This window comes from Aedes aegypti, chromosome 3, assembly GCF_002204515.2.
Source record: "Aedes aegypti strain LVP_AGWG chromosome 3, AaegL5.0 Primary Assembly, whole genome shotgun sequence".
In the NCBI taxonomy this organism is placed as follows: domain Eukaryota; kingdom Metazoa; phylum Arthropoda; class Insecta; order Diptera; family Culicidae; genus Aedes; species Aedes aegypti.
Window position 1 is genome coordinate 405,706,221 of NC_035109.1, and position 27,519 is coordinate 405,733,739.

The 27,519-nt window shown below is 41.3% G+C and overlaps 1 protein-coding gene across 4 annotated transcripts in view; it reads left to right on the top strand.

Annotated features, from left to right (window-relative positions):
* The first annotated feature begins 2,828 nt into the window (after positions 1–2,828).
* Positions 2,829–27,519, top strand: part of LOC5568576 (serine-enriched protein) — a 36,134-nt gene continuing 11,443 nt past the window's right edge. The window contains exons 1-4 of one of the 4 annotated variants that reach the window (XM_021855836.1): positions 2,829–2,937; positions 3,274–3,641; positions 19,247–19,593; positions 20,047–20,085. In XM_021855836.1, the coding sequence (XP_021711528.1) occupies positions 19,264–19,593; positions 20,047–20,085 (369 nt within the window). In that variant the 5' untranslated portion in view covers positions 2,829–2,937; positions 3,274–3,641; positions 19,247–19,263. Of the gene's footprint in view, positions 2,938–2,965; positions 3,079–3,273; positions 3,642–19,246; positions 19,594–20,046; positions 20,086–27,519 lie in introns of those variants that run through there. The other 3 variants (XM_021855838.1, XM_021855837.1, XM_021855839.1) reach the window with 3 other exon arrangements.

The window sequence follows — 27,519 nt, forward strand, 5'->3', positions numbered from 1 at the left end:
ATATTTAAACTATTGTTATTCATCATCCACGTATTGTGCATACGTTAATAGCAATTTCAAGTAGATCTATACAAGTCATGCACCAATTTATTGATTATTGTATAGTCATTAGCACTGCCATGGAATTTATCTTTCTATCATATGAAAATAAATCCACCTGATCCACCTTTCCATTATGTATATATCAAATGAAATTAACAGTCTGTCCACACTGACTGACTGTACGCCCTTTTAAATAATAGAATATTAGGTGAAATATTTTTAAGTTTCAACTGAATATCAAGATATGATGCACACAAAGCAAATGATGCAAAACAAAGCCAACTTTATAATAGTCATGATAAAAGTGCCAACCACTGATGTGATGTATTAGCTAGAAAGTAAATTTTATTATATTTTCTCAATTCACAAACCAGAACATTAACAAAATTTGCAATAGTAAATTTGATTCCCAGATAAATATTTTGAGAGTTTATCGTTTTTGCTTAGTTAAAACGATTTATAGACAAAAGTATTTGTTGTCATTGTTTAAGCCTAAATTCGATCCTTGATTGCGATTTGCGGTTATAGATAGTAGAGTGAAATCTTTAATTTTCCATCCATGTTGTCAGTTTATACATCAAGCTTCCATTGTACAGTAGTTTCTTGATTTTATCACTATTCGTTTGATATCGCTTCATAATATCTCTCTGATCTGAGAACGCTTTTCTGTTGATTTTATCACGCCACAAAAATTGTATGAAATTCATACATTTTACATTGAAAAATAACACTAAACAATCAACATATATCTGTTTGATCGATCCCTTGCGTATTTTTTATTTATTTTTTTTTTTTTTAAATCTTTATTTGAGTGTATTTTAACGCACGAGGGCTAGTTCTACACTAGCGTATTTTTTATTTCATTCGCTCTATTTCTGCATCATAAAGTTCAGATTTTAATTATAATTATAGGGCACTAAAATACATTTTTATTAAAACACGCTTCGCTATATCACGCCAAAAACTGTTGAATCCGTGATATCGAGAAATTACTGTTTCATGATTTTAAATAATGTAACAAAAATAGCCATATTCACTACATGTAGAAAATTTTCTTAGCTCATAATTTTCCATCTTAACAATGTTTTATAATATGAACACCTGAAAACTAATCCTTTTATTTGAATTATAACTCAATCTTGAACAATTAAAACGCTATACGGCAGAATATTCGTTGTTTATTCGCAAAAAAACTTTATTTCACATTGATCGAATCCCCATTATACTTATATTTAACTACTATTGCTTTTGTGTAACATTGCTCGCAATCTTTAAACGAACACATTAATCAGAACAACTGAATCAAACCTGTGATCAGCATATAATAATCCAATTTACTGTATTTTTTTATGAATGCTAAATTCTTTGGTGGTGTGTCAAAGTGTCAAACTTCCTCATTCTATCCATAGCAACCTGCTTTCGAAATCAAAATATTGATTCTCTAATTTTTCTAGCCTTCAATCGAGCGTGTTGGGTGAAACAACGAATCTTTCGTGTGGCTTGAGTGCCCTAGAGAGTTTTGACTCTTAATACATTATCGTCGAGGCGTGTGATTTATTTTGAATGGAAGACTATAAAAATACGTTGATGAGCTACCGCCAGTTATCCTTGGTTAATCATACATTTAGTGAAGGCCTCTTAAGGGTAGATTTGAAGTATGCAAATTGAGTTTTGAAACTAGGGTAGAAGCACCGGTTTTGCCCATACGCCTGTTGTAGCCATAGTGGATTATACACCGTTTTACATAAGCAATCAGCATGAAACCTTTTGTGTTCAGTAGATCACATTCATATGATAGAGCTACATTCATTTACTCGACGAAATTGATTCAAAACATACGAAAAACAATTCATTTTCCTTATAATTTTAACGCCCATACACCTAATTTGGCCAGGGCACTCCTAATTTGGCCACTCTCATGAGAAATCAATGCAATTGGCCAATTTAGGAACCGAAGTTAAATCTCTGGCCGAAACTGGATCCGTTGGCCTATATTGACCAACGGGATTTTCAAAGCGAAAAAATGATTTTAGCTCAGTTTTGATATTTTACACACATAATATGGAATGAAAGCTTGCATTTGACATATTTCTAGTATAAATATGGCTTCCCATTTAATTTTTATTGACAGGTTCTCTTAGGCTGGCCAAAACCGGTGCTTTTACCCTAAGTAAAGGTATGCTCCCCCGGCAGTGTTGAGTGTTGAAGCAAAAAGTCCAGTGATATATGACTATATGACGGGAGGAAAAATGAAATGTGCAGCATCGGCACTGAGTTGACGTTGTACAATTGGTTTTCCATGTAGCTGACTGCGGAAACTTGTGAATCGTCTAAGATTCAGCTACGATACAAATTTTTTCAATAAGGTGAGCTGATAGAAAGATAGAAAAAGCGCAAGAGAACCCTAAAATGGGCTCTTTTGGAATAACCTATAATGTTTGTAGTTTTTACAAATCCGTGAGGCAGTCATTTCTACTCCAACAAAACGTGACCAGCGGAAGACAAATAAAGCATTAAAAAGGGGAAGTTTGTATAAAAGTCTGTTACGCAAATTGCAGGAATAAAAAAAAAACGCGTAAAGCATCCACCACATTCATCTCCACAGTATGCTGCGATTGACAGCCGCCCTCCTCCGATCGCATATCTCAACCCACCAGCTTATAATCACATGGCACAGTTGACAAACAGATTCGATTGAAGCTCCAAACCGACAACGCAACACGGCATGGGTGACAACAGAGAGGCCTTCATAAAGAGAGACTGAGCGGACATGCGCCCGGCGGAACTGGCATCGATTCTCCACCAAACCCTTCCACGCGAGGATGCGAAGCTGACCATTGTCAGTTCTCTTATCACCATCCAGTTGTTAACAGCAAAATTCTTGTGCCAGCTGAGGTGGGTCATTTTTTTTCTTAGTGGGCTGAGGTCACAGGTGGAAAATTTTCTAAACAGTTTTATGCGTTTTCTGTTAAACAAAAATGATTGTTTTCTGTTTCAAAGTGTTGAGTTGCTTGTTTTACATGTAAAGTTGATTAGGTATGAACGAATTCAATTTAATTTCTTATTTTATTGGTGAACGATAAGTGACCTATGACATTAGTGAAAAGTTCTCCATAAGGAAGTTTGAAACAGTCTAACGCCTGTTTTGTGATTTCTTAGCATTATAACTATAAAAAGGCATTAGTTATCTTCTAAGCTTCTATTATAGCGTCTCTTTTTATATGCTTTCAGCTCAAAATTGATCTTCAAGCAATCCAGGTGGAAAAGTGGAAAATTCGGAGGCCATTCGAACAGCAGTAGGAGCTTCGTTGGTGCGTTAGTGTGCGTGTGGAAAGCTTCGCTCGCCTAGCAGTGTGAGTGTGGAAGCGCAACACTTGGTTTTACTCTCTCTCTCTCTCCCGTTGGCCGAAGAGAGCGTGAGCATTAATTTCCTCCCCCGGGGCTGACGGAGCGAGTTTAGACAGACAGCCCCCGCCTGCATCCCTCGCAGAATCACTTGAAAAACTATCCAAAACAAAAACTCCACCACCATTACCACCACTACCAACACCCCCTTTCCTGAGAAACCGTTCGCAGAAAAGCTACTAAAATTGCAACAGGTTTGTTTACGTTTGCATGCTGTAGAACCTATCTATCTTTATATATGTTAAAGCTCGGTGTGAGAATGAACTGCTAATAATAGTCTGATAATGGCGTTATAATGTCATTTCAAACCCAACGCGTAGGGTTGGCATTAAGGATATGCGATATTTCGAATAGTTCCGTCTAACATTTAAAATGCTATCATTTTAAATGTTTGTCATGTTTTAAATTTTTATAACCATAACATTATTAGCAGCTACAAAGATTATGAGAATACACAAATAAAACATTTATCTTGGTGCAGGCTCGTTTTGTTATCTAACTCAAATATGTATATCTCAGTGAGTTTTAAATTTGCTCTTATCAATAGTTTTCAATTTGATTTCATGCGATCATTTTTCTGCTCTAATTTTTGATATTTTAACCGTTAAACCGTCAAAATTGGCGACATCACAGCATCAACATTTATTATCAATATGATCTCAAACTTTACTAGGGGAACCCTTTTTCAAGATAGTCACTCATGACTGAGAGATTATACGGTCGACTCCACAGCTTGATATCAAAGGGGCCATCGAGATATGGGGAGAGAGAGAATTTTTACTAGATTGAAAATCACTCCGTTACCAGTAACATTGAAAACAAAAAGACGTCATTTCGTCTTCGAAAATAGTTTTGAATCCCTAAAATGCAGTCTAGTAACCTTTGATACTGGGCATATCGACATACGGAGAGAAAATCAGGCATAAAGACCACATCGAGAGCAGGAATTGATTACCGGTGCACAGTGGTTTGATCTGGAACAAAAGTCGACCAAAACTTCAAACTTAAATTATATATTTGACATATTTTATGCCACATTCAAACATTATGGGCTCATATTTTTTCTTGTTTTGGACTGATAATTACGGCATCTAGTAAAAGACAATAAACTTGCAACTTTCTCAATTATCCATTACAAAATGATCAACTTGGGCAGGCTATATCTCAATTATTCACTGATCGATTTTAGTGATATTTTCACTGTATGTGAAGTATTACTTGAATTTTTACATACATTTTTGAGTAGTTTTTCCAATCACAACTACATTAGTAATATAAATTTGACTAAAGTGAAATTTTTGACCAAAAATTCCAAACGATCCAAAATATATGAAGCCCAGAATTGTCAACAGCAAATTTCTTCATCTCATCTGAATCCTCAACTTTATTAAAAAATTATGTAGTTATTCATTTATTTTTAATTGTTCAATTACTTAAATTTGTCAAGTATCATTTTATCGATCGCGGCATCATTATGATGTCTATGGCTTCAATCTGTTCTCATACTTTGTTTTGGCAATACAAGCAAGTCCATGTAGGGATTGATTTTACCCATTTGCTTCTATTTATCTGGAACTTGCATTCCAAAGAAGTTACTTTTATTCGATCACCGTAATAAGCCGAGATGATTTGTGTTATTATTTAACATATATATTTAGATATTATTCAAGTTTTACCTTAAGGTACTCTGACTTTTAAGAAATGCAGTAGATAAGCTCATACAAAATACCATAAATACTGCATCTTCGATAAAACATGTGAAGAAGCCTTGTGTCTGGTCCATTTCGCAATCGTTGCCGATTCAGGAAATTCCAACCACAAGTGCAAGCAGGTTAACACAAAATATTGACGCACCGCGACCAAACCGGACAGCGAACAACTCACTCGCGACGCGCTTCGAAATCATTTTTCAAGGGTGTTTCTTACGTTTTTAATGAACACAGCGCACTTATCACATATTTCTTGCGATGCTCGAACAAAGATAAAAAATAATAATTTTAAAAAAATGTGTCTGCCATTTTTTTCTACCTGATTCATAATATCATTAAAAACATTATGATGATGAGATGAGTTTCTAATTGGCGCGGTAAATGGCTGGGCATGGCGTACCATTGGTACCTCGCGTACCTGCAGGAATAAAATAGACCCCTTTGTGCGGTTCTTAGCCTCTTGCCCAGCAACTCCTATCCCTTCCTCCTCGTGGTACTGGCCGGGGTACGAGTAACCTTGGGGAAGATCGGGTAACCAACCCCCGGTGGGAACTTTGGTCGTATGCTGACAGGGAAGGGGGGGTTGCTTTTGCAAACCTGGAGCGTCTGTACTCCACGTTAGGAGCGGCTCACAACAGCGTCTGTTCCCCATGTCAGGGGCGGCTGATCATCGCCCGAGTGTCAGAGAAGGACTCTAAGCTAAACTGCGCACTATGGCCCTCCGAACATTTAGGGGGAATGGTCCTCCGAAAATCTAGGGGGTTGGTGTCAGGCCCTGCAAGCCAACCGTAAAAACACATCAGCACAGGAACGTCAACGAGAGAATACGGACCGGAACAATCGGCAAAGACCACAGCGACGAAAATGGACTAGCGATTGGAAACTCGGTACGTGGAACTGCAAATCTTTCAACTTCATTGGAAGTACTCGCATACTCTCCGATGTACTGAAGACCCGCGGTTTCGACATCGTAGCGCTGCAGGAGGTGTGCTGGACTGGAGCATTGGTGCGAACGTTTAGAGGTAATCATACCATCTACCAGAGCTGCGGCAACACACGCGAGCTGGGAACAGCTTTCATAGTGATGGGTGATATGCAAAGGCGCGTGATCGGGTGGTGGCCGATCAATGAAAGAATGTGCAAGTTGAGGCTCAAAGGCCGGTTCTTCAACTTCAGCATCATAAACGTGCATAGCCCTCACTCCGGAAGCACTGATGATGACAAGGACGCATTTTACGCGCAGCTCGAACGCGAGTACGACCGCTGCCCAAGCCACGACGTCAAGATCATCATAGGAGACTTAAACGCTCAGGTTGGCCAGGAGGAGGAGTTCAGACCGACGATTGGAAAGTTCAGCGCCCACCGGCTGACGAACGAGAACGGCCTACGACTGATAGATTTTGCCGCCTCCAAGAACATGGCAATTCGTAGCACCTTTTATACAGCACAGCCTCCCGTATCGGTACACCTGGAGATCACCTCAGCAGACAGAATCGCAAATCGACCACGTTTTGATCGATGGACGGCACTTCTCCGACATAACCGACGTCAGAACCTATCGTGGCGCCAACATTGACTCCGACCACTACCTGGTGATGGTGAAACTATCCCAAAACTATCCCAAAACTATCCGTCATCAACAATGTACGGTACCGACGCCCGCCCCAATACAATCTCGAGCGGCTGAAACAACCGGATGTCGCCAATGCGTACGCGCAGCATCTTGAGGCAGCGTTGCCGGATGAGGGCGAGCTCGATAGGGCCCCTCTTGAGGACTGCTGGAGGACAGTCAAAGCAGCCATTAACGACGCTGCCGAAAGCGTTGTCGGATATGTGGAACGGAGATCAAGAAACGATTGGTTCGACGAGGAGTGCCAGGAGGTTTTAGAGGAGAAGAATGCAGCGCGGGCTGCAATGCTGCAGCATGGTACGCGGCAAAACGTGGAACGATACAGACTGAAGCGGAAACAGCAAACCCGCCTATTGCGGGACAAAAAGCGCCGCCTGGAAGAGGTGGAATGCCAAGAGATGGAGTTGCTGTACCGTTCTCAAGAAACGCGGAAGTTCTATCAGAAGCTCAACACATCCCGCAAAGACATCATGCCGCGAGCTGAGATGTGCCGGGATAAGGATGGGAGCATCTTGACGGACGGACGCGAGGTGATCGAAAGGTGGAAGCAGCACTACGATGAACACCTGAATGGCGCAGAGAACACAGGCACAGAAGGTCAGGACAGCGAAGGCGATGGCTACGTCAGCACAGCGGACAGCGGAAATCAACCAGCTCCCATGATGGGGGAAGTTAAGGATGCCATTCAACAGCTCAAGAACAACAAAGCCGCTGGGAAGGATGGTATCGGAGCCGAACTCATCAAGATGGGCCCGGACAGGTTGGCCGCTTGTCTGCATCGGCTGATAGTCAGAATCTGGGAAACGGAACAGCTACCGGAGGAGTGGAAGCAAGGCGTTATATGCCCTATCTACAAAAAGGGCGACAAACTGGAGTGTGAAAATTATCGTGCAATCACCATTCTAAACGCCGCCTATAAAGTGCTATCCCAGATTCTCTTGCGTCGTCTATCACCTATAGCAAACGAGTTCATGGGAAGTTATCAAGCAGGTTTCATCGACGGCCGCTCGACAACGGACCAGATCTTTTCCGTGCGGCAAATCCTCCAGAAATGCCGTGAGTACCAGGTCCCTACGCACCATTTGTTCATCGATTTCAAGGCGGCATACGATAGTATCGACCGCATAGAGCTATGGAAAATCATGGACGAGAACAGCTTTCCCGGGAAGCTCACAAGATTGATCAGAGCAACGATGGACGGTGTGCAAAACTGCGTGAAGATCTCGGGCGAACACTCCAGTTCGTTCGAGTCTCGGCGGGGACTACGACAGGGCGACGGACTTTCGTGCCTGTTGTTCAATATTGCGCTTGAAGGTGTCATGCGGAGAGCCGGACTTAACAGTCGAGGCACGATTTTCACGAGATCCGGACAATTTGTTTGCTTCGCGGACGACATGGATATTATTGGGAGAAAATTTGAAACGGTGGCAGATTTGTTCACCCGCCTGAAACGCGAAGCAACAAGAGTCAGGTTAATGGTGAATGCGTCGAAAACAAAGTACATGCTGGTTGGCGGAACTGAGCGCGACAGGGCCCGCCTAGGAAGCAGTGTTACGATAGACGGGGATACCTTCGAGGTGGTGGACGAGTTCGTCTACCTCGGATCCTTGTTGACGGCTGACAACAATGTTAGTCGGGAAATACGAAGGCGCATCATCAGCGGAAGTCGTGCCTACTATGGGCTCCAGAAGAAACTGCGGTCAAGAAAGATTCACCCCCGCACCAAATGCACGATGTACAAAACGCTCATAAGACCGGTAGTTACTATGCTCGAGGAGGACTTGCAAGCTCTTGGGGTTTTCGAACGCCGAGTGCTAAGGACGATCTTCGGCGGCGTGCAGGAGAACGGCGTGTGGCGGTGAAGGATGAACCACGAGCTCGCTCAACTGTACGGCGAACCCAGTATCGTGAAGGTAGCTAAAGCTGGAAGAATACGCTGGGCAGGGCATGTTGCAAGAATGCCGGACAACAACCCTGTAAAGATGGTGTTCGCTACGAATCCGGTCGGAACAAGAAGGCGTGGGGCGCAGCGAGCTAGGTGGATTGACCAGGTACACCAGGACCTGGAGAGCGTGGGTCACAGTCCAGGATGGAGAGAAGTGGCCATGAACCGAGGGAATTGGCGAAATATTGTTGGCGAGGCTTTATCAAGATAATTGATGTTAAGCCAAATAAGTAAGTTAGTATGAGTTTCTAATTCTTGCATTTACTTATACTTATTTTCTGCTTTACAAGTTTATGGTTGCTGTTCCTCTACTAATGGATAATAATCATTACTGATTTACAGGATGCGTAATGGACAAATATGTTATGAATTTCTTGTTAGAATCAAAGAAAATCTGCACGTATCCATAATGGTTTTTCATAATGCCATTAGTGTGAAACCAGAAAAAAGACCGCGAGATAAAGTTCTCTACGTTTTATGCTGTATTATTGCATGTAGCCAGTGTGAGCGCAAAATTCTTGAGTGGGCAAATATTATCTAGAGAAAAAAAATAAATATCAACGTTTTACAAATGTTCTAAATCAGTTTTATTTAATTTAAAATTGAAGCAAGGTGCATGAATTTTTTTCACTTTTTCACAAATTTTGACAAAACAATCACTGCACGACTCTTGCTGGAATGCCACAAAATGCTTGCCACAATTTTTTTTTTAATTTGAACGACAATACTGTTGTTTTGTCTTGATTCTCTAGGGCGTCATACATGACGATATCATGTACTCTCTCCCTAAAAAAGTTGAAGTTCTTAAAATAACAAAAATCTGTGAAACATTATTGCTATGAGTATGGTCTTGCTGTTTGATTTTGAGGAGCAAGCTCAGCTTATACTTTCTTTGTCATAGACAAAAGAAGTAATCGCCTATCTCGATGCATGGGAAATTACTTGAATGAAATGTTCAAGAAAATCACATTGCTTTGATCGCAGTACGCAGTTGAAAAAAAATGTCATTGTAAAATTAAGCTCTGTTTAGAACATTCCTTGACCCATTCAGTAAAGGAATTTCTTGAGCGAAACAGAATAATTAGCTTTACCTGTAAAAGTGAATTTTTGTCGCAAATAGTGACTTTTCAATTACCAGGTAAAAAGTGACTCGCTAATAGCCCTGCAACTATTCGTTTCATCCAACCCAGAATTTGTTTGATTGAACAACTTTTCGCACCAAGGAAGTTTTATCGCTCGGTTAAAAAGCTAGAAACGGTTCCTTTCCGACGTTGGATTTTTCTCGGAATCTATGCTAGATATCTTGCTTCGGAAGTGGTGCATTCGATTCGTATCCGGATGCGCTCTAATGCGCCCTACTTCCGAAGCAGGGTATCTTGCATGGATACTGACAAAAATCCGGCGAATGGATCTTTGAAGGTAGTTTTTGTCAGTGCTCACCACACCAAAACAAAGGCGCTACTGTATATGGGATTTAACATTGTGACAGCATTGCTGTTCTGTCAAACACACAAGGCTACGGTGGCGCTTTCTATGCTTTCCATGGCGACCGTTTTGGTTATTTAATGATCCATTGCATTTTCTAACTTACAAGAGTTTCTTGGTGCAGCTGGAAGATCAAACGGACCACATCGGTAATCAAAGCGGGAACAAAAACGTAACCGGCATCCATAATAACAAACACGAACTAGCGAAATAATCATTGGCGTAGGAACAGAGGGGGGGGGGGCAGGGGTGCCTGGCCCCCTCCAGAACCATCCAGGCCCCCCCCCCAGAATTTTTGATGATAATAAAATTAAAATATTAAAAAACAAACAAACGATTTAACATGCAGCAAAATCTTCTGAATCAATGTACATGACTCTTGTTATTGACAAACATTTCTTCAGTAGTTACGTTATTTTGTTAAAGAACACTATAGAGAGAAAACCTCGCTTGTCTTATACAGCATCAGCGTGGTGGTTCTGACTTTGGTGAATCACGCAACAACCGAAAGCAACCGTCCGGCTGTCGATCGATTGGATACTTTTAGAACTAGCTGCTTGTTATAAGCGGTAAGCGCAATTTTTCGACATATCTGCAAAAAATACCGTGGTATAAAAAAGTGGAAGTTTGATTCCAAAAATTCGGTGTTTTTTCTGAATAATCCAAATAATTTTGTTTCAGCATAGAGTAGCACTGCATTCTGATTTATCATGTTTTGGAGGGTACCCTGTTAAAGGTGTGTGGTGATGGTGATTACCCTTATGAGAATCCACTAAAGAAATCCATACATTAACTTCAACTACCGAAAAAAAATAGACAAAGTGACTATAGGAATTTCTCAGACAATACATAGCGGGAATTCTTGTCGAAATATAAGGTTCCACTTTCAAGAAATTTTGGCATGGCCAAGTTTTCTTCAAATGAATGGTGAAAGTTTAAAATGGCGTTGAAAAAATGTAACAAAATCGACCATAGAGACCATAGTCTCTTTGATTTCGATTCATATTTTTAAGTAGATTTGCATAAATAAATTAATTGCTTAAACTATTTTTTTTGTCAAGAAAGATTATTATTTCTAAAATTATTTGATTAATATTCAAAAGATTTGAAGCACAATTTTTCATAAATGCATTAATTATATTGCATTAAATTTGCATTATAAAATTTTAGGTCAATCAAATACCTCAAGGAAAATTTAAGGGTGGCTTCAGAACTTTTGCAAATTTTTTCGAAATCAGTCAAATAATATTGTGGGACTTGTTCATACTTTCAAAGCGAATTCATCCTGGTGGACATCCACTCCTATGTCTACTTTTTATTATCAAATTAATTTTGGAAAATGTTCCCGGATTCTCCTTAAAATGTTGCTTTATCTTTCAAAAGTTCAGTTTTTGCTCGCAATTCCTCCAAAAAATCATTAATTCTGTCAAATCTAATTCAGAAATATTTCGCTGAAAGTACTATTAGAAATTCTTCTTTTAATTGCTTTAAATAGTTTTCCTAAACATTTTCTTACAAATTCTTCCGCAAATTTCACCAAAGTCCTTAAGAAATATTTCCAAAATATTTCACAAATTGCGTAAAAAAGTCTTCTGTGTTTTCATTTTGAGAAATTTTGGTTCAAATATCCGGATAATTGAAGAATTGAAAAAAAAAAAGTTTTTGGAATGTCTCTTGTCCTCGAATATTTAGAGGAAATTTGTTGAAAACCTCCAGGAAAATTTTGCTTCCGAAATTAGCATAGCAATAGAGAAGTCTGTAGCAAAATAACTGGGAAAGGGACAATTTTTTAAGATATTCATAAAGAAATTTATACGAAAGCGGAAATTCTAGAGGCTTTCTGGCAGAATTCTAGAAAACCTGAAATCAAGGAAGGATAGTTTTTGAGGATTATTTCTAAAGAAGATTCTGATGGACCTTGAAAAATTTGTTTTATTTGTTAATTCATTAGAGAACTTTTTACTATCTTGTAATTTACATGTAGAGAAAATATTATAAATTATCTTTCATTGTACCATTGCCCACCTATTGTTCGACTTACTTCAACATTTTGTTGTTTCTCCTTCCTTCGCATAACGCTTTGAGGAACCTCGTACAAAAATCTTTCCATACTCCAAGCAACGTTTTCAAGCATCTAAAAACGGTAAATTATACAAGTTTTGAAAAATTACAGAATTTTTATGCGTATGGTTTCTGATTTCTGAAAGTCCATCAGAAATTCCTCAACAAATTTTCAAAGTAATGCAAAAGTTTCCACTAAGATTTAAATTAGAATCTTTTACAGTACTACAAAATAGTCGATAATAAACCTTCAAAAAAGTTTGTTTGGAATTTCTAGAGGTAGGAAAAATTGAGTTCTAAACCAATGTGTTCACCATAGTATTATTAATCTTCAGAGTTCATACTAAATATTATATAAGATTCTAGTTACAAATACTTTCAGTAAAATTTGCATACGTTTTAACACAGATCATTTTCTATTTTAAAAGAAGTCAAAAAATAACACGTTTTTATGCAGTAAACCCTACAAGAACCACATAAGCTTTTCTGTGAGGTACATTGTTAACATGTTTAAGAAATTCTTTAATTTCACGACAGGAATCCAGTGATTATATTATTTAATTATACATAAGCTGTAGTTATTCAAAAACTTACCAACAAAGTTATTTCAAACTTTTCGTTTTTTTTAGAAATCGGATATTAAATGATTCATAGAGGAATTTATAAAGCAATCCCTAAAAAATATTAAGTTATTCCAGGAGTAGTATTCGGTCCAAAAAATGGAGAGTGTTTAAATTTTTTATGTGTTATTTTTTATAAAAGAGTTTTATAGAGATATTTGCAAAAAACAAAACAAAGTTATTTCTAGAACCTGAAAGAATACTTGATGGAACTTCTGGAGATTTTTATTTGAGAAATTTAAGTATGAATTGCAAGTGCTTCGTGAATCTGGTTAAAAATTTCTTCAATTTAAATCCCAAAAGAATCGTTAGTGCGGTTTTAAGAAAAAAAAGCTCTGGAAAATGCTTAGATGAATCATTGGAATTTTTTTAGAAAAATCTACGCGAAACAATATTATAATATTGCTAGGAATCCTTAAAGTAACACCTGGAAGAGTCAATTAATATTTTTGCAGGATGTCTGGATAATTTTGCTACGATTTTTTCAAACAATTCTGTAGCGAAACCTTAGAACACTGTTTCTCAACCTTGGTAACGCTGAAAAACAACTCGCTGTGAGGTGTTTTTTTTCAGCGAGCTTTACACGTGGTCGGGGGTCCGCGGATCCCCTGTTGAGAAACGTGGCCTTAGCAGGCATTGCAATCTCATCTGATGAACGAGATCATCTTCAGATAATTGAAAGATATTATCTGTAATCCAAGAGCGCTTTGAAATGATAAAATCTCTCAATCTTGAGCATCAAAAGATATTCTTGTCAGTTTTTGGTGGTTTGGGCGAGTTTACTTGTGACATTAATAAATCAATTTTTATTTTTTTTTATTTTCTATTACCTTCCTTTGCAGAATAAACAACGTGTGATTGGAGAGCAATTTTTGAAACCTTTTTGTTTTCCTAATAACTGTGATCCTTGAAAATATCGTCGTGTGTGGCAATTAAGACTGGCGAGACATAATTTTGGAATATTGGTTTAAAGCGATAAAAACTACAATTTTTTGCACTTTTCTTGTACAATGTCAGGCATGTAGTATTTTTCTAACAAAATAACAGTATGCCAAGAACAAAACTTAGAATGTTTTAGCATAGACTGACCTAGAAATACCCTCTGAATTCGTTTATTGAATATATTGGGCTCTTCCCCACTTAGTGAAAAGGTTAAGCTGGGTTTTCAGCTGTCCAGATATCAGGGGAATCCAGGCTGTATCATCATTGGTTTCCCCCCATACAGAGCACACTTTACCAACGATGTTTCCTTGTGGGACAATTTGTGAAAGGCGGTGAACCACTATAGCAAAAATTAGTAGTTTATGTCATCTGAAAAATAGGTGACAGTTGGAGTGAAAGCATTGTTATTGTCACCGCTAGAACCCTTTTCTGATCACTGAACTGCCATGTGCCACGAGTATTCTGTATGCGTGAGGTCATCAGATTTCAACATGGGAAAAGCTGTAGGTACATGATCAATGGATGAATAACAAAAGTCAAAGAGTTATTATGTCGATTAATTGAAATCAATAAACATGCCATTTTTATTGATTTAACAACTGTATTGCTTCATATAATCATCAATTTATTTTTTTCTTCCGATTTCCCTGCACTCAGCAGATGTGAAACAAAAATGCTGCAAACCCTGAAAAAGTAAAGAAGACTTAAAGCGAGATCTTACTTTAATAAGTATTGTTTAATTATCTTGGTTGTGCTTGATAATTTCCGTTTTAGTTGGGGATTCGCCTGATTAGCTTTGTATTCAATTTCCCACTGACAATTGTGTGGATTCCCGTCAAGTGAATCAAACGCGTGGATTGCTGAGCTCAAGATGCCTCATCTGAGCATAAGATGTTTACGTAAAAACGATCACAGAGCGCTAAGATGATATCTCACAATTCGATCCATATCACGCTCAGAGGATCGAAAGATGGGATGAAATGTAATGCCGCCTTAAGGCCGGTTTGCTACTGACAAGAAAAGGAATCGCCTATCTCGATGCGTGCAAAATTTCTCCCATGGTCCAATGGTCAAGAAAATCACTTTTTTCTGATCGCAGTACGCAGTTGAGAAGAAATGTCACTTCAAAGGGGGCTCTCTGTAGGAAATTTCTTGACCCTTTCAGTCAAGGAATTTCTTTACTTTTCTTGAGCGAAACAGCATACTTAGCTTTAGAAAGAAATTCAAAAGCAAAGTTGGAAAAACTGTTGGCGAACTCTCTGAAGAATTCGTGGAATGAATCCTTGCTTGGTGATTGTGAAGTCATTTATGGTGAGAATCCTATATTTTTTAGTTCTATATTTGGAGAAATCCTTAGAAATCCTAAACAAATTATTAATGAACACAGGAGGATACTTTAAACTAACAATTGGAATTTATATGTATTGTGTACCTTGAGGACCTTCCAGGAGAAATTATTGAAAGAAATTGTAATGCATTCTCAAGCGGATTTCTTCAAACGATTTTTTAAGTTCTATATAGATTCTTCGAGAAATTTTCTGATGAGATCAAAAAGTCTGAAAATGATTCTCCTGGGGAATCCCAGGACGAACCCAATGAAAACTAGTAAAGGAGTTCTTGGAAAAAGCACTGAAAAGTACGAATAAATTCCCGTAGGAATTCTCAGAGTAAACTCTTCAAAGCACAAGATTGAATACCTGAAAAGATCAAAGAAGAAACACAAAAAACAATCCTTGTGAGCTTTTTGCTAGAATTCTTTCAGGATATTTGATTGGATATAACAAGAATGAATCTTTGTCGTAGCGATAATTTAAATTCACAAATATCACTGATATGCCGGCGAAATGAGACAAAATAAGAAATAAATGAAAACTGTAAACACTACGAAATTTGTGAAAATCGTGATTATTGCGACTGACATTACTTCTGTAAAACAATTATTTGCTAGGCCCCCCCTAGGCCCCCTCCAGAAAAAAATCCTGGCTACGCCAATGGAAAGAATTTGCGATCTGTCAAAAGTAAGTCTCCTCTGAAGCAGACTGTCAGAAATAACATATTGAAATCCGAGGGGAAATAATTTCCGAACTGTCAAATTTCCGTAGCTTAGTGGTAAAGTTCACGGCTGCAAACTAAAGCCGTGCTGAGATTGTCTGGGTTCGATTCCCATTCGATCCAACACCTTATCGTAGTAAAGTTTTACTTGACGGCCAAGGGCATAGTATCTGCGTACCTGTCACACGATATACGAATGCAAAAATTGACAACAAAAAATGACAAGCTCTCAGTTAATAACTGTGGAGGCTCTGTGCCATTTATTTATTTATATCTACATCTTCGGCTCTTGCCGCACAGATTGATTCTTAAAAATATGTTTCAAACTAATAACATGTTGCAATCCACATTTAACAAAAACAACGGCTAAGTGCAAATTACAGTTAACATACAGATTCAAGCAAAACATTCAATGCTTCATCAATAATAATCTAATTAAAAAAAGGTTTTTTTCAGTTTCTTTCTAAGTTATGCAAAAAAAAAAAAAATTGAAAGGAGATTGTTAATAGGTTCGATTGTTATCCTCATCTCCAAAATTGGTCTTCTTAACCATTTCATTCCCACAGCTTTTATCGACATTTTTGCTGTCAAAGCGGCGTTTTTTGAAAAAGTGTTTGAACAAAAGTTGTTGCTTTAAAGTTTCAACACCACTACTATCTTCACAACCCTTGGCTTCATGGATCAAAAGATCTGAGCCATCAAACTGCGAGAGAGAAAAAAGTTGTTGCTAATAATCTACCTACCTTGATACCTTGATGGCTACAGCGTAGCGTCACGCCATTACCGGGCGTATTGTAGAGCTCCATCTTCGTCGGTCTTGGGCGAAACTTCTCCAGTTGCCCCGAACGTTTAGGGTCGCAAGGTCCTCTTCCACTGCGTACAGCCAGCGTATTCGTGGTCTTTCCCAAAGCCGCCGACCTCTACCTGGTTCCCTGCTGAATATTATTTTCGCAATTCTTTCTTCCGACATTCGCACTAAGTGACCAGCCCACTGAAATCTGCCGTATTTTACACGATTGATAATATTCGCATCTTTGTACACTTGATACAACTCGTGATTCATGCGTCTGCGCCACACACCATTTTCGAGTTTCCCACCGAGTATTGTCCGCAGCACTTTACGCTCAAAAACACCGAGAGCTTTCCGGTCTGGCTCTTTCAACGTCCACGCTTCGTGCCCGTAGAGAGCCCCCGGAAGAATCAATGTTTTATACATTTGTTTCCGAATTTTGCTTCCGTTTGTAAGCTGCGGGATCTAAGCTGGTTACGTAGTCCGTAAAAGGCCCTATTCGCAGCCGCAACACGTCTTTTCACTTCGCGGGAAACGTCGTTGTCACATGTCACAAGTGTTCCAAGATAAACAAATTCTTCAACAACTTCAAACACATCCCCATCAAACACTACCTCAGCACCTACACCACCATGCCTAACTCTATCTCTACCTGCAACCATGTACTTCGTTTTGGTAGAATTAATAGTCAGGCCTATCCTCGCTGTCTCCCTCTTCAGAGGTACGAAGGCCTCTTCCACTGACCTGTGATCAACTCCAATTAGGTCTATATCGTCCGCAAAGCCAAGGAACATGTGCGACCTTGTGATAATAGTGCCATTTCTCTGCACGCCAGATCTCCTAATAACACCCTCCAGTGCAATGTTGAACAGTAAATTCGAAAGTGCGTCTCCCTGCTTCAATCCATCTTACGTCACGAACGAGATTGACACCTCGTCTGCGATCCGAACACTTGATTTCGAACCATTCAGCGTAGCATGTAACAGCCTAATTAGTTTCGCCGGAAAACCATTTTCAGACATTATCTGCCAAAGCTCATTTCTTTTCACTGAGTCGTTCGCCGCCTTGAAATCAATAAACAGATGGTGAGTCTGCAAGTTATACTCCCGGAATTTGTCTAGGATCATTCGCAAGCTAAACATCTGGTCCGTTGTCGAACGGCCCTCACGAAAACCAGCTTGGTATTCGCCGACGAAGGACTCCTCGAGTGGTCGCAGTCTGTTATACAGGATGCGCGACAGAATTTTGTACACCGAATTCAGCAGGGTAATTCTTCTGTAATTGGCACACTCCAGTCTGTGTCCTTTCTTGTAGATAGGGCGGATGAGGCCATCCAACCAGCCGGCGGGCAATTCTTCGTCCTCCCATACTTTCAGAAGTACTCGGTAGATCGACTGGTAAAGCTGCTCGCTTCCGTGCATGAGAAGCTCGACCGGGATCTCGTCCTTCCCAGCAGCGTTACAGTTCTTCAGCTCGCTGATAGCCTTTTTAACGTCTCCTATGGTCGGTGGGTCCACAGCTTGATCGTCGTCATCTATGTTCATCCTGTTCCTCGCTACATTTCCATTTCCACCGTTCAACAATTGCTGAAAGTGCTCCTTCCACCTGGCAGCCATCGCCGTTTTATCGGTCAGCGAATTCCCTTCTCGATCATTGCACATGGCGGGCACTGGTACGGTATTGTGCCGCGCACCATTGACCGTTGCATAGAATCTCCGCATATCATTCCTGTTCATGCTTTCTTGAGCGTCAGCTACTACACTTTCTTCGTGCTGCCTTTTCTTTCTGCGGTGGATTCGCTTTTCGTCGTCTCTCGCTGCCCTGTACCGCTCTCTGTTCTGTCGGGTACCGGCTACAAGCATACGGCTTCTGGCGACATCCTTCAAGTCTGTCACTCTCTGGCACTCTTCATCGAACCAGTCGGTTCGTCTTCGTCGTTGACCAGTGCCGATCACTTCCCGCGCCGTTGTTGTCACAGCTTCGTGGATAGGGTCCCACATGCTGTCGACGTCTCCAGCAACGTTGATTCTTCCCAACTGCTCGTCTAGTTGCTTACGGTATTGCGCAGCTACCCCATCAGTCGACAAGCGTTGTATATTGAAGCGCAGCGTTCTGTTTGTTGTGGAATTCGTGACGCTGGATAACCGCGCCCGAATTTTAGCTACAACGAGATAATGATCCGAGCTTTTTAGGATTTTGTATAGAATTACACGATACACTTTCATGCTTCGCATCGTTTCGTTATAAGCAATGCCAGAAATCTCGTGTATCGTATCGTTTCGTTTCATTTCGATATGAATAAAATGCATATCACATACCCTTAGTTGGCATGGTTACCTGGAAATCCTTTTTTCCGTTTTTCTTTTCTTCGCACCGCTTTCACGATTGAATCAACAAAAGGGCAACGGTGTTTAGACGTATAGCCTACTCAGACGACATAATGGGAAAATGATTGGCCTACTGTGTTGCGTAGTGCCCAATCAGTCCTGTTGTTCGGTCGAATGAGAATTCGGTGGATGGCTTTTTCATGAATCTAATTATAGTCTCTTCTCTCTGTACTTGTAGCAATAGAAATAACAGCTATGCCTGAAGTGTTGCCACTTTCTGGCATGGCTGATGCCGAGCCGGATCTGTCCACGTTCGAAAACAAGTCAGGTCTGGCGGAGGACATGAAGTTCCTTGCCTCGATGCCGGAGCTATGCGATGTGACGTTTCTGGTCGGTGAAACCCGGGAACCGGTCTGTGCCGTAAAAGCTGTCCTGGCAGCACGGTCCCGTGTCTTCCAGAAGATGCTGTACCAGGCACCTTCACCCCAAAGGAAAAAGGAACCACCCCCGAGGGAGAACAAACTGCGACTATTTTTGAAACGATCCTCGGAACCATTGTTGAACTTGCAGAATGCGGCCCAACAGGTGAGTTTTGAGTTATCTCTTAAGTATAAAAATAAAAATGTTGGAGTTCAAAATAGATGCAGAATTCATCAAATGCTTACAAAATGGTCAATAAACCACATAACACCATCCAGACATTATTAAAATAACAGTTAACATCACTTGTAAATATGTAATACTGATCGATATTCCACAAATTCTGAACAATTCTGAAAACAACAACACAATCCTGTACATAATCACTAAACCACCAAAAGCTACATATCTTATCGTTGTGTGTGTGTGTTATGTTGCTGGAACGAAATAATATCATTCATTGTTCACTTTTCTGTTTCCCCGTTTTTTCCATGCCTTTTTTATTGGTGCAACGAATAACGAATCGTTTCTGTAAAAAAATCCTGAAAACTAAACCACTTTTAAAACAAAATAATAAAATCGTCATCATTGTTCCGAAAAAAAAATTACCAAATCTAGCGAAGTGGCTTCAATCAGCAGCTGGCGCCAATCGCCGAGGTAAAAGAAAAATCCTAGAAATGAGTCCGTACAGTCCCAGAGCTATTAGATCTCTTGATGGTGTTTTAATCATTTCGGCTAGCTAGCTATAGATAGTGCGCAGTTGTTCTGTTTTCTCTTTGGCTTGGCTAAGTAATGCATGTCTCAATGTTTCATTTTATCGGTTCGACATAAGAGAAATAATCCATTAAGTATAATAGTCACTGGTTATTTCCATTTATCATAAGCCATTTGAAATAATTTCATTACCCCTTACTCAGACAATTATTCCATGAAATGTTGAAACTTGCTTATTCTTGAAGTTTATTCTTCTTTACACTATTCATCTTCTTCTTGACTACACATCGCAATTTGGGTTCTCTGTTCTATTCTTTAGCTGAACACTTGGGCAGTTCATATCAACATTTTCTTTCGCTTTAGTATTTTTTTTATTGAAAACAAATGTTTTTAATTAGGAAAGTCAATTTGATTTCGAATTAATTTATTTGAGGAAAGTAAATAGGTCTTACAATTCTTGAGTGGAACATTGATAAATCTTGAAGATCTATCTTCTTTTTTTTTGTATTACGTCCTCATTGGGACAGAGCCTGCTTCTCAGCTTCGTCTTCCTCTGAGGACTTCCACAGTTATTAACTGAGAGCTTTCGTATATCGTGTGCCAGGTACAATGATATGCCCAGGGAAGTCAAGGAAATTTCCATTACGAAAATATCCTGGACCAACCGGGAATTGAACCCAGACACCTTCAGCATGACTTTGCTTTGTAGCCGTGGACTATAACCACTCAGCTGAGGAAGGTTCCTTCCACTTATTCCTTCAGGGAATCTATCAATAATTTCTCCAATAGTTCTTCCAAAAAAATCTTGAGAAATTCTTCCAGGCAATCCTTCTGCAATGTAAAAGTCTTCTTCACGAAGTCATCCAGGATTTCCATCAAGAAACCATCGAGGATACCTAACATAAATGCCTGAAGAATTATCTGCCGAATTTCTTAGGGAACTTCTTGGGGGAATTTCTGGAGGAATTCCCTGAGAAATACCTTGCGGAATGTCTATGAATGCTTTTAAAGTTGCTGGAAGTCCTCCAAGACTTCTGGGATTTCTACGACAATTTATTCAGGATTACTCCGAAGAATTATTGAAAAAAATTCTTAAGTAGTTCCCAAAGAAATATCTAGTGGAACTTCAATGGCATTTCCTCCCGAGATATCCTCCTCCAGGATATTTCAAGAATGCTCAAGAGATTCCTCAAAGCATTCAGACACGGATTCCTTGGGAAATTCTTCCAGGATTTTTTCCAGGAGTTTCCTCATGAATTCTTCCATGATATTTTTCACGCATTCCTCTACGGGTTTTTCAGGAATTTGTCTGCGAATTTACCACCTTTTCCTTCAGGGATTCTTCCGTAAATTTCTCCAGAAATATCTGTTCGAATCCCTGAAAGAACTCGTGGATAAATCGGTGGTAAAATACCAGAAGGAGCTCCTGGAACTCCTGAGAGAATTATTGGAGGAATCCCTGGAGGAGCTCCTCGACGAAATACCAGAAGGAACGCCTGGAGAAAATCCTGGGAGAACTCCTTAGGAACCTCTCGAAGAACTCCTGGGGGTCCCGGAGGATTTTGTGGTAGTATCCCTGGAAGAGCTACTGGAGGAATTCCTGGAGAAAAATTTAGAGGAATATACCTGAAGGCAGGATTTCCTGGAGGTATCTCTCGAGGAATTCTTATAAGAATTCTAGTAGGAAACCCTGAAGGAGTCATGAATCTTCTGGAATTATTCCTGAAGAAACTCCTGGAAGAATTTCTGCAGGAGCTCCTGAAAGATACCGTAGAGAAACTTATGGAGGAATCCACAAGGGAACTCCTGAGAGAATCCTTGTAGGAGCTTGTGAAGAAATCCCCGACGAAACACCAAGAAGAATTCCTGGAGGAAATCCTAAAAAATGTCCTTTGGAATCTTTCAAAGTACTCCTGGAGGTCTTCCGGGGAAAGCTTGTGGAGGATTAGAGAGAGATGAGAGGAGAGAGAGAGAGAGGAAGAGAGAGAGAGAGAGAGCAGAGAGAGAGGAGGGAGAGAGGAGAGAGAGAGAGAGAGAGAGAGAGAGAGAGAGAGAGAGAGAGAGAGAGAGAGAGAGAGAGAGAGAGAGAGAGAGAGAGAGAGAGAGAGAGAGAGAGAGAGAGAGAGAGAGAGAGAGAGAGAGAGAGAGAGAGAGAGAGAGAGAGAGAGAGAGAGAGAGAGAGAGAGAGAGAGAGAGAGAGAGAGAGAGAGAGAGAGAGAGAGAGAGAGAGAGAGAGAGAGAGAGAGAGAGAGAGAGAGAGAGAGAGAGAGAGAGAGAGAGAGAGAGAGAGAGAGAGAGAGAGAGAGAGAGAGAGAGAGAGAGAGAGAGAGAGAGAGAGAGAGAGAGAGAGAGAGAGAGAGAGAGAGAGAGAGAGAGAGAGAGAGAGAGAGAGAGAGAGAGAGAGAGAGAGAGAGAGAGAGAGAGAGAGAGAGAGAGAGAGAGAGAGAGAGAGAGAGAGAGAGAGAGAGAGAGAGAGAGAGAGAGAGAGAGAGAGAGAGAGAGAGAGAGAGAGAGAGAGAGAGAGAGAGAGAGAGAGAGAGAGAGAGAGAGAGAGAGAGAGAGAGAGAGAGAGAGAGAGAGAGAGAGAGAGAGAGAGAGAGAGAGAGAGAGAGAGAGAGAGAGAGAGAGAGAGAGAGAGAGAGAGAGAGAGAGAGAGAGAGAGAGAAATTTGTTCTGCACTACAAAAGGTAGGTGTCCAAAGTGGGTGGTAAATGACTGGACAATGCGTACCATTGGTACTTCGCGTACCTGCAGGTATAAAATAGACCCCATTTGTGGTCCTTAGCCTCTTGTCCAGTAACTCCTATCCCTACCTCCCCGTGGTGCCGCCTGGGATACGAGTAACCGTAGGGAAGATCGGGTAACCAACCCTGGTGGAACCTTGGTCGTATGCTGACAGGGAAGGGGGGCTCCTCTCCTCTCTTCTGAGGGTGTAGCTTATCAGAGCGTCTGTTCTCCATGTTAGGGGCGGCTCAAAACAGCGTCTGTTCTCCATGTTAGGAGCGGCTGATCATCGTCCTAGTGCCAGCGTGGGACTCTAAACAGTGCTGTGCACGATGATCCTCCGGCGAGACAGGGGGTTGGTGCAGGCCTTACAAGCCAGCCGTAAAAATCATCAGTACAGGAAGCATACAATGTAAATTCGGACCGGAACAATCGGCATAGACCCAGGCATCGAAAACGGACTAACGATTGGAAACTCGGATCATGGAACTCTAAGTCTCTCAATTTCTTGGGAAGTACCCGCATTCTTTCCGAATTATTGAGGGTCCGCAAGTTCGACATCGTAGCGCTGCAGGAGGTTTGCTGGAAAGGGTCGACGGTACATACGTATAGGGATGGTTATACCATCTACCAGAGCTGCGGCAATAGACATGAGCTGGGCACAGCTTTTATCGTGATGGGCGAAATGCAGAGGCACGTGATTGGGTGGTGGCCAATCGACAACAGAATGTGCAAGTTGAGGATCAAAGGCCGTTTCTTCAATATCAGCATAATCAACGTGCACAGCCCTCACCTAGCAAGTGACGATGACGATAAGGACGCTTTCTACGCGCAGCTGGAACGTGAATACGACGGCTGCCCAAGCCATGATGTCAAAATCGTTATCGGAGATCTCAACGCTCAGGTTGGCCAGGAGGAGGAATTTAGACCGATTATAGGGAAGTTCAGCGCTCACCAGTTTATGAACGAAAACGGCCTTAGACTGATTGATTTCGCCGCCTCCAAAAACATGGCCATACTTAGTACCTACTTCCAGCACAGCCTCCCATACCGGTACACCTGGAGATCACCCCAACAGACTTAATCGCAAATCGACCACGTTTTGATTGATGGAAGGCACTTCTCGGACATTATCGACGTCAGAACCTATCGCGGCGCAAACATCGATTCGGACCACTACCTTGTGACGGTTAAAGTGCGCCAACGACTCTCCGTTGTGAACAACATTCGGTACCGACGCCCGCCACGGTACAATCTGGAACGACTCAAGCTACCCGAAGTCGCAACTGATTACGCGCAAAGCCTTGAAGCAGCGTTGCCGGAAGAGGGAGAGCTCACCGAAGCCCCTCTTGAGGACTGCTGGAGTAGTCTAAAAGCAGCCATAAACAACGCAGCGGAAGGTGCCATTGGGTTCGTGGAAGCAAATCGACGGAACGGTTGGTTCGACGAGGAGTGTCAGACGGTTTTGGACGAGAAGAATGCAGCGCGGGCGATGATGCTGCAGCAAGGCACCCGTCAAAACGTGGAACGATACAAACAGAAGCGAAGACAGCAGACCCATCTATTCCGGGATAAAAAGCGCCGCCTGGAAGAGTTTGAGTGCGAAGAGATGGAGCAGCTGTTTCGTTCTCAAGAAATACGTAAGTTCTACAAGAAACTGAATGCATCCCGCACAGGCTTTGTGCCGCGAGCCGAAATGTGCCGGGATAAGGATGGAGGTATCTTGACGGACGAACGTGAGGTGATTGAAAGGTGGAAGCAGCACTACGATAAACACCTAAACGGCGCAGAGCAGGAAGATCAAGACAGCAGGAGGAATGGCTTCATCAGTACGGCGGATGAGGGAGACGTGCCAACTCCCACAATAGGCGAAGTTTTGGATGCTATCAAATAGCTCAAGAACAACAAAGCAGCTGGAAAGGATGGTATTGGAGCGGAACTTATTAAAATGGGCCCGGACAGGTTGGCCACTTGTCTGCACCGATTGATAGCCAGGATCTGGGATACAGAACAGCTACCGGAGGAGTGGAAGGAGGGAATAATATACCCAATATACAAAAAGGGTGACAAGTTAGAATGTGAGAACTATCGAGCGATCACCATTCTTAATGCAGCCTATAAAGTGCTTTCCCAGATCATCTTCCGCCGTCTATCGCCACTGGCAAGCAGATTTGTGGGAAGTTATCAAGCCGGATTTGTGGACGGGCGATCAACGACAGACCAAATCTTTATGTTGCGGCAGATCCTCCAAAAGTGTCGCGAATATCAAGTACCTACGCACCACCTATTCATCGATTTCAAAGCGGCCTATGATACCATCGACCGCGAAGAGCTATGGAAGATTATGGACGAGAATGGTTTTCCCGGGAAACTGACTAGGAAACTGATCAAAGCAACGATGGATAGTGTACAGTGCTGTGTGAAGATATCGGGTGCATTATCGGACCCGTTTGAAACACGCAAAGGACTTCGACAAGGCGATGGTCTTTCCTGCCTCCTGTTCAATATTGCGCTAGAAGGTGTTATGAAACGGGCGGGCTTCAACATGCGGGGCACGATCTTCAATAAATCCAGCCAGTTCATCTGCTTTGCTGACGACGTGGACATTGTCGGAAGAACGTTCCAGGTGGTTGCTGAACAGTATACCAGGCTGAAACGTGAAGCAGATCGGGTTGGATTGAAGGTAAATACGTCGAAGACGAAATATCTGCTGGCTGGAGGAACCGAGCGCGATAGAGCTCGCATAGGCAGACGCGTGACGATCGACGGGGATGAGTTCGAGGTGGTAGACGAATTCGTCTACCTCGGATCATTGATAACGTCGGATAACAACTGCAGCAGAGAAATTCGAAGACGTATCATCGCCGGAAGTCGTGCTTACTATGGACTCCACAAGACCTTGCGGTCTGGTAAACTTCACTTCCGTACTAAGTGTACCATGTACAAGACGCTTATAAGACCGGTAGTCCTCTACGGGCATGAGACGTGGACAATGTTCGAAGAGGACCTGCAAGCGCTAGGAGTTTTTGAACGACGTGTGCTTAGGACGATCTTCGGCGGAGTATGTGAGAACGGCGTATGGAGGAGAAGAATGAACCACGAGCTTGCGCAACTCTACGGTGAACCCAGTATTCAGAAAGTCGCCAAAGCTGGAAGGGTACGATGGGCGGGACACGTTGTGAGAATGCCGGACAACAATCCCGCAAAAATGGTGTTAAACTCAAATCCGGCCGGTACAAGACGAAGGGGAGCGCAACGAGCTAGGTGGTTTGACCAAGTGGAGCAGGATCTTGGAAGTGTGGGGCGATCGAGGAATTGGAGGTTAGCAGCCATGGACCGAGTTAGTTGGCGTAACATTGTGACGCAGGTCATGTCTTGAAGGACGTAGAGCCAGCAAAAGTAAAGTAAGGTGTCCAAAGTAGCCCCTGGAATCAAAAGTAGCCCCGTCCGACGGTAGCTGTAGAAACATGACATTAACAGATAGTGTAGTAACATGAGATAAATGGATGTGGGTTATGAAAGGGGTTTGCGTGGTCTGTGGGGATTTGAATTCTAAAACTTAAAACCAACTCAGTCATTGGGTCACCAAGTGCCTCAGTAGCTTAGTTGGTAAAGCGCTCGTCTAGCATACAAGAGTCCTGGGTTCAAATCCATCATTTTTTTTTTTTCATTATTTCACCCATAATTTGTCCATCTTCACCACGCGTAATGAGCTAATTTATTTGAAATAAAAAAATCATTTAAGCTTTTTGAGATAAAACTAGCTTGTTTTAAATGAAAACATATTATGCTAATGCTAAGAGCTCACGCTCTATATATAGGAAATTTTTTGGAGTTTCCGCATTTTGATCCATCTGGTAGAAAAGAAGATTTTGCGCGCTCACGAAAACATAAAAAATATGAACAGTGAACTGCTTTTGGAATTTTTTTTTCCTCTGCCGTTGTGTGAGTCCAGAGTGTATGGATTGAGAGGGGTACTATAGAATATATCAAATAAGCAGAAGGGCATATAGTTCCAGTAACAATGAACCTAAGCAAACGGGAAAAGGCGAATGACACTTCAGTCTTGTAAAGTGTTTTGAGCGATGAAGTTGCGATAGAATTGCTCCTGTTACAATTCGGCTGATTGAGCCATTAGATTTGAATGTGCCGGTTCCTCCTTCCGGACACTACAATGGTACAGTTGTTAAGTATATTGTGCGCTCCCAAACATTCAAAGTCTCGGCCTGAAATGGAAGACATTGACTGGTACAAAAGTGGTAAAAACTTTATATGTTTTCAGTTTTGTTTGGCATTGCCGTTTGATGTAAACCAAGAAGATGAATTATTCCATTGCAATCATTTGTGTTAGTATTGCAAGCAGAATAAACACAATAGTGACGTCCTGGGAGGGAGAAACCAATACACAATTTCTGTACGTCATAGTGAGCCGAGATTCCGCTGTCACGAACTGTCACTGTGAGCCCAGATCTCAAACATTGGACTAACATGGAAAAAGCGCGTAACTGATTAAAACACATTTTCACATTTCGCCAAAAGTGACAAAAATCGAATGAAAATCAATTCATGCACACAATGCAAGTAATGTCACGTGAGCACCTTTCAATCTGATTGAATATAAAGCTTTGAAAAACGCATCGTTTTACGTTTTCC